Here is a 7,231-nt window from a genome sequence, read left to right on the forward strand (position 1 = left end):
GGGTTAGCCTCCAGCAGCTCTGGACTAATTCATCATTAGGCTGAGATCAGATGGAAGAAACGAAGGAAACTGAGGAGGTTTTAACTGGTCAGAGCTGGAGCTGGGGGAGGGGTGGGGGTGGGGCAACAAAGATTTTTGAGAAATGTCTAAGATTAGGGTTAACCATTTTTATACTTTGTGAATGGGAGTTATTTTGGGGTGGGGGGGCACTTACAGGTTTGTATTTAAATGGAGCTAGTCTGTTTGAAGTACTTTAGGAGGAGCTGTAGAGACGTAATTGGACAGATCTGTGGGGGGGGGACGTTTCTTTAATTATATAGACACACACACACATCCCTGAGTCACACACACACAGTCTTCATTACTGGCCCGCTACTGCCCCCCTCAGGACAATTGCTTGTATAATTGGACCTGTAACGGTTGTGATGAGTGTCTGTAACAGCGGAGTGATGACTGAGGACTGTTGTTTTCCTGTCCTGTGGTGGAGTGTGTGTGTGTGTGTGTGTGTGTTGTCCTGATTGGTGTAAACACAGACAGTTTGGATCAGTGAAGGTGAACGACTTCTTCACCAAAACAGCCTTAACACGACACGTCAGCATCCGTTCAACATCACAGAACACTCATCGCCCCCTGCTGTTCACCGTCACTCACCACTGTTGTTGTTGTTGTTCCTGCCCCCCCCCCCCCACACACACACACACACACAGGATTTCACATCTGTGTGTATGTGTGTGACTACCATCCATGGCTCATGTTGTACTGCAGGATTAACAGTCCGTCGGACTCCGGTCCGTCGGACTCCGGTCCGTCGGACTCCGGCCCGCCGGACTCCGGTCCGTCGGACTTTCTCTTCACATTTTCTTTTTTCTGTGGTAAACTGAAATAATTTTCCCTCCGACTTTTCCTCCTCATGATTTCTTTCCCTTGTTGTCAGGATGTTGTTCCTCTCCCCCCTCGTCTCCTGCCTTTGTTTCCATGACGACCACACTGGGCTCACGACTAAACTTTCATGTAACACCTTGAACTGCTTAAACAGCTGCAGGGAGACGGTATCAGAGAGAAGGTGTTGTTAAAAAAAGCTTCTTTTTCACTATTACTGTGTCCTTTTTGTTTTTCTCTCTCTGGAGAAAATGTGATTTCTTAAAACAATTGAAAATCTTAAAAAACCCCATTAGTTTATAAAGACAGGAAGTCTCTTTCATTTGTCCAATTTGTTTTCAAAATGTTGAATAAAAAGTGAATTTACATGATGTCGTCTTTCATGTTATTTTGGCTCTTCCCCCCCACCCCACCCCCAGCACCAGCAGCATTTTTCCCAGTCTGGAAAAATCTGTTTTTTCCTGGAGATGACTTTTCTGAGGTTCAGTATGACGTTTCATTTTATTTACCAGGTTTTTCACAACTTGTACCTGTTTTTGGACCAGCTGTAAATCTGTGTTTATGAGCTGAATATATCGTTTCTAATCACTGATGTTGTTGGTCTGGTTATAACTCTGTGGTTTTTTTGCTCAGGATTCAACTCCAGTCCCGTTGTGATCTACTAGAACACGATCTACTAATTGGCCCCCCAGCCTTATTTTGAGACCACTCCCCCTGTTGTTCTGTAGAGCTGGCAACACTGACCCTCAGGAAGAGTACAGGAAAATACTGCAGTACAACATGGACCACAGCTTTAGAACTAAGGTCCTAATTAATCAGATGCTGAAGTTAATGGTTCTGTCCAAAAGATGGAGCCATTTTACAGAAGCTGCACCTTTACTCTGACGTCATCTCTTGATATTAATCTCTATGGCCAACAAAAATGGACGCTTGTTTTTTTAACAATTCTTAAAAAAAAAAAATTGAAACAGTCAAAACGAAGAGTTTCTTTTCCGTCTGGTGGTTCAGTCTGTACTGGACCACAGACACGTCTGCAGGACTGGGAGGTCAAAAGTCAAGTATACGGTACTACAATAAAAGTCCAAAGTACATGAATACAAAACAGTCCGTGGTCACACGAGCAACATGTGGTGTCAAACTCCCGGCCTGGGGACCACTTCTGGCCCATGAATCGCCAACATCTGGTCCGTGTCTTGATGTCAATAATCAAATTTGCTCTTAAGGTAATTTTTAAATTTATTTTTAAAATGTGTTATTGAAATGCTTTAATTGGATGTTTGATAATATTTTATCCTCATTCATAAATGTCACCACGTCTGACAACAGATGAGTCCAGACTCGGCCCCTCCCCCATCTGCTCTCCTCTTCAGTGACCTTTGACACCAGGTCACAGTCGGGTCTGAATAAGAACGTGTTCATCCAGGTTTCATCCAAACATCAAATGTGCTGTGGTGATGTCATCATGACATCATCATCACCCTCAGTCTCTGAGACCTGAGAACTCAGAGACTGAGACCTGGAGTCATGGTCCAATCACGTACGACCCCCGTGCTGCCCCCCCCCCCCCCCCCCCCCCCCCCCCCCCCCCCCCCCCCCTTCTCCCTCTGTGCCAGTCGCTCATATGAGCACAGGCTCCGCCTCCAGCCTCACTTAATGTCATTAACAGGTGGCTGCTTAAAATAGATTCACACACACACACACACACCACCCTGTAACACCTCCACTGACGGATTTAAGACACGCAGAGTGTTTGCTGCTGGAGTTTCCTCTCTCTCTCTCACACACACACACAGCGTCAACACTGCTAATGGTTAAATAAACCCAGCAGACTGCAGCCCCCTCCCCTGTCAGACTTACTTTCCATAACTCCCCCCCTCCTCCCTCCCCTCCTCCCTGGACTCTCCCGTCTCCTCGTCCATTCACTTTGGTCTCTTCACCCTGAACTGAACTCCACGGCCGACGCTCAGACTTTCTCTCCACTTCCTGAGGTAAAAACGTTTCGTCGCAGCCCAAACGGAGCTGTGTGTGTGTGTGTGTGGACGTGTGTGTGTGTGTCACTGTAGTCGTGCACGGTGAGCTACAAGTGTGTGACTAGACTGGTTTTGAATAATCCTCAGTCTCTGGTGTGATCCCCCCCCTCCCCCCCCAGGGACGTCATGTGATGTCATCATTGTCATTTTGTGATTACTAACTTGGCCGTCACTCTCTTCCTGTCCTTCATTCCAGTTAATGCTGGATCAGAATTCCACTGAGCGGTCCACAGTGTCCACAGTCACCAGAATATGTGTGTGTGTGTGTGTGTGTTCAAACAACAACTAACAACACACACACACTGGTGTCTGCGAGGCGTGTCTCCCCCCTCCTCTCCTGTTAGTCTGGGTTAATCAGTGATGCCACTCTCACTGGTCCGGTCCATTAGCCTCACTGGTGTCACCTGGTTCAAACACCTGTCGGCTCAGTGTTCCAGTTCAGTGCTGGTTCATGGTCCTGTTTGGTCCAGGTTCTATGTAAGTGGAAGGATTTAGGTTTTGGACGAACATTCTGGACCTGGTCCTGGTCCTGGTCCTGGTCCTGGTCCTGGTCCTGGTCCTGGTCCTGCCTGTGAGGGAGACGATCAAAGATCAGAGTGAAATGTTCAGTGTCTGAAGTCAAACTCTACAGTCTCTACAAACATGTGACTCTACAAAATATATACAATATGATAAAGTGTGTATTTGTTTATTTATATATAAAAATAAAACTATGAAGTATACACACACATATATATATATATATTTATTTGTCTTTTTCAGACGAAGACGGACGTTGGTTTTCTGGGACCTGCGTCTGTGTCAGCCTCACAGCATTTCTTCTTCGTCCCCCGCCCCTTCCTGCCCCTCCCCCTCATTCAGAACGTTATCGAGTCAGAACTTTCCGTCGTCTTTTCCCTGAATCCTGGATGGAGAACTTCATCTAGGTTCTGCCGGTCCAGACTGAACCCGAGTCCTCCACCCGTCGCCTGATCTTCTGGTCCGGGCCCGGTGACCTGTTGAGATGAGTCTGTGGTCCAACTTCTTCGTACAGGATGAGGAGGGTCGGATCGGTGTGGCGGGGGTTGGTCAAGGTGGGGGGGTGGCTGGAATGAAAGGAGGACGGGGACACAGACGACACAAGATGAGTGACAGCCAGGAGGGGAAGATCAAGCTGGCCTTCTTCGTGGCCATCATCGGGGTGACGCTGACGGTCCTGGGCATGGGGACAGAGTTTTGGGCGGTTCTGGCCCAGCCTAAGAATTTCAGCGGTAACCAGACCTGTCAGATGGCCCACTACGGCCTCTGGAAAGGCTGCATCCGCACACTGTGGGTGGCTGACATTGACCCGGAGAGGACAAGCTGTGGTCCAGCTGAACTACCTGGAGGTGAGAGACGAGGTTGACGTCTGTCATTAGGACTAAAGTATATATATGTATATATATATATAAGTATATTGAAAGAATTAGTTTATTGAATATGAACCAAAATCATTTTGAGCAAAGTCAATTTTTTTGAAAATTCAGAAAAACTATATATTTTTTAGAACATCTGCTTTTCATCAAAAACAAGACAGTATATTAATAATTTTTCTGAAAAGGTCTTTAAAAATGAAATGGTCCGTAAATGAATAAAAAATAATAATAATAGTTTTTTTTTTAAACTTACATTTTTTTTGGAATGTCAACTTTTGAGCAAAGGCAGCTCAACTCTACTAATAATTTTCTGAAAATGTATAATACAAATATAATTTTCCCAAATATTTGCCTCCACATACTGTATGTAGCTCAGCGAGTATTTATGATTAAATGCGTCAACCATTAGCGTAGTATTCGGTGTGTACGATGATTGTCGGCTCGATGATTATCGTACATCAGGAAATAAAGACGCCATCTTGATAATATTTAATATACCGTACATTTTCGTGAGCAGCTCGGGAGTGGCCAGAGCGCCTGATTAAAAAACACCCCACACGTTTTTTAATCAGGCGCTCTGGCCACTCCCACTCCTTTCTGCGAGACCTCAGGGGACTGCAGTGAGTGTAGCGTTCAAGCAGCAACGGTATAATCGGAATAAAAGTTTTTCTTACTGTGAATAATTCGTTAACTCGGTCAAAATGCTGGTAGTCGCTGACTTGACTTGATATCGACGTCATAACCACAGTATTTTGCCCAGTACACGTATACACGTGACCCACAGAAATATGAAAAAAAAAGGTAAAAAAGATCGGAACAAATCCAACTGGTCAGTTCCAGTTTGTTTAAATGGTTTTTGTTTTTTGTATTTAGTTATCGAGTTAAAAAAAACCCATGTGCATCTCTGATGTCAGTAAAGACGATCATTTTAAACAGGCGGAAACGGAGCGTCCCCCACACTGGTTGTTTGGGTTTGTTTTATTAAATTTAAAATATAACTTGAGAAATATGAAGGAGGGGGAGAGAGATGGGGGAGGAGGGGGGAGACTGACAGACAGAGTATAGAGAGATAAACTTATTTTGTTTTTTTTCTCCACAGATTCCAACTGCACTTATTTCAAATTTTTCACATCTGGTGAAAATGCAGTGATCTTCAAAAAGACGACGAACAAAAGTGAGTCTTTAAACTTTTCTCATACATTTAATAAGACAGAAGAATAATTAAAAAAAATCTTTAACAAAAAATTAAACCTAACAAAAACTAGAAGAGATCAAGTGTTTTAAGATTGATATGACTTTATATCAACAGTAGAGGTCACTGTTCTAAACCTGAACTGACCTCTGACTCCTAGACTTGTCACTGATCAATGAGTTCACGCCACTGTCCAGAAAGCTGCTGTGTGTGTGTGTGTGTGTGTGTGTGTGTGTGTGTGTGTGTGTGTGTGTGTGTGGGTGTGTGTGTGTGTGTGTGTGTGTGTCACACTGATAGTCATGTGATCGACTGTTTCATGTTGAAGTTGAAGACAGTTGAACTGCTGTAATTTCACTGACTAGTTGTGACTAGTTGTGAAGTACTGTATTACTGTAGGGTGTGTTGGGGGCGGGGCTAATCTGGAGGGACCGTCAATCAAAAGTTTTGATTCAAAATCTTAGCATTAGCTTCACGTACAGTGGATCAGTTCAACTGTGGGAACGAAGGGTTAACGTTAGAACTCCTGATGCATTATCTCACACACACACACACACACACACACACACACATCAATATGGTAATAAAACATAACAAACTACAGTAACTCATGGGAGTACTACAGCTAGTACTTCTCCTGTACTGCGTTTCCATGTTTTACTGAAAACAATCATATGTTGAACCCCAGTCAAACACCTTGGCCTGGCCTGTGGCCCAGTGGATCAGTTTACTGCCGCTGCACCTGCTCACAGTTCGATGCCAACTGTTATTTTTACAGACGCGTACTCAACTCATTCATAGATTCACCACCGGGGGCAGAGATTGGAAACTCCTAGAAACTTTAATGCCCAACTTTAATGCAGTACTCCCTGTAGTACTGCCGAGTACTACTGCGATCACCTTCAGCCTCCCCTCTCCTTCACAGACCTAAACCTTGCGGCAGCCATCTTGGCTCTGCTGAGTCTGGTCCTGATGGTGACCGGTTCAGTCTGCATCGCCATGGCCCTGAGTAAAGGCGTCCAGTTCTTTCTCAAACCGGCCGCCTTCTGCTTCATCCTGTCAGGTACTACTGCAATACTGCTGTGAGAGTACTTCAGTCTGGGACTGAAGGGAAACAACACACACACACACACACACACACACGTCAACACACACACACGTTATTTCTGAACTTTAAATCCTCACTGACTGTACCACACTAACACACACTCTTTGTTGTCCTCGCCCCCCCCTCCGTCTCCTGGTGCAGGTGTCCTGGTCCTCATCTCCATCCTGGTCTTCCACCAGTCCGTCCTGGCCCTCCTGTCCAGTGACCACTCCGTCCCTCTTCACCACGAGCTCTCCTGGTCGGTGGCCTGTGTGGGGGGGGCCGGAGCCACTCTGATTTTCGGAGGTTTGCTCTTCATTCTCCTGTCTCTTCCCTTCAGCCCATGGCAGAAATGCTTGCCACACAAAAATAGCGCCACCTAGCACTTGTATGCTGACACGCGCTGCACCTGAGGTGTTTTAGCTCCAGCCTCGGTGCATCTCACACGTCAGAGGGTCGTCGATGGTCTTAAACCGTTTGTGGATGCTGCCTGGCCCAGAGGCGCTGCTCCAGGGTCGGACGCTCCTGTATTTGTTACTTTGCTGCTTTTTTTGACGTATATCGCAGTTGTCAGCAGTGTGACGAGGCAACGCTTCACAGCTGCTGTGGTCGGAGGTTTGTTCTGTAGTGAAGTCACAGGCTGAGCTTTAAT

The 7,231-nt window shown here is 45.7% G+C and overlaps 2 protein-coding genes and 1 long non-coding RNA gene across 3 annotated transcripts in view; 2 read left to right on the plus strand and 1 right to left on the minus strand.

Moving 5' to 3' along the window:
- u2af2a (U2 small nuclear RNA auxiliary factor 2a) overlaps positions 1-1,250 on the plus strand; it is a 7,808-nt gene extending 6,558 nt beyond the window's left edge. Inside the window, exon 12 of the mRNA XM_025061446.1 lies at positions 929-1,250. The gene's annotated coding sequence lies outside the window, so the exon portion shown is untranslated. The remainder of the gene's footprint in view (positions 1-928) is intronic.
- A 2,607-nt stretch (positions 1,251-3,857) lies between these two features.
- LOC112487911 (uncharacterized) lies at positions 3,858-4,796 on the minus strand. Its single transcript, XR_003051455.1, has 3 exons — positions 4,557-4,796; positions 4,170-4,270; positions 3,858-3,994 (listed from the first exon to the last, which is right to left on the minus strand). It is a non-coding gene; the product is annotated as an uncharacterized LOC112487911 (long non-coding RNA).
- cacng6b (calcium channel, voltage-dependent, gamma subunit 6b) lies at positions 3,892-7,225 on the plus strand. Its single transcript, XM_025061333.1, has 4 exons — positions 3,892-4,276; positions 5,403-5,477; positions 6,418-6,555; positions 6,742-7,225. Exons 1-4 carry the CDS (start codon positions 3,913-3,915, stop codon positions 6,960-6,962), a joined length of 798 nt encoding a protein of 265 aa, XP_024917101.1. The 5' UTR covers positions 3,892-3,912; the 3' UTR covers positions 6,963-7,225.
- The last annotated feature ends 6 nt before the right edge of the window (positions 7,226-7,231 follow it).

This window comes from Cynoglossus semilaevis, chromosome 13 (assembly GCF_000523025.1).
Source record: "Cynoglossus semilaevis isolate Cse_v1.0 chromosome 13, Cse_v1.0, whole genome shotgun sequence".
Classification (NCBI taxonomy): Eukaryota; Metazoa; Chordata; class Actinopteri; order Pleuronectiformes; family Cynoglossidae; genus Cynoglossus; species Cynoglossus semilaevis.

Bases quoted from the DNA above. Each gene is read 5' to 3' on its own strand.
- cacng6b (XM_025061333.1), top strand. From the start codon at position 3,913: ATGAGTCTGTGGTCCAACTTCTTCGTACAGGATGAGGAGGGTCGGATC. The intron at 5,478-6,417 runs GTGAGTCTTTAA...TCTCCTTCACAG, and splicing joins CAAAAAGACGACGAACAAAA to ACCTAAACCTTGCGGCAGCC. The intron at 6,556-6,741 runs GTACTACTGCAA...CTCCTGGTGCAG, and splicing joins CTTCTGCTTCATCCTGTCAG to GTGTCCTGGTCCTCATCTCC.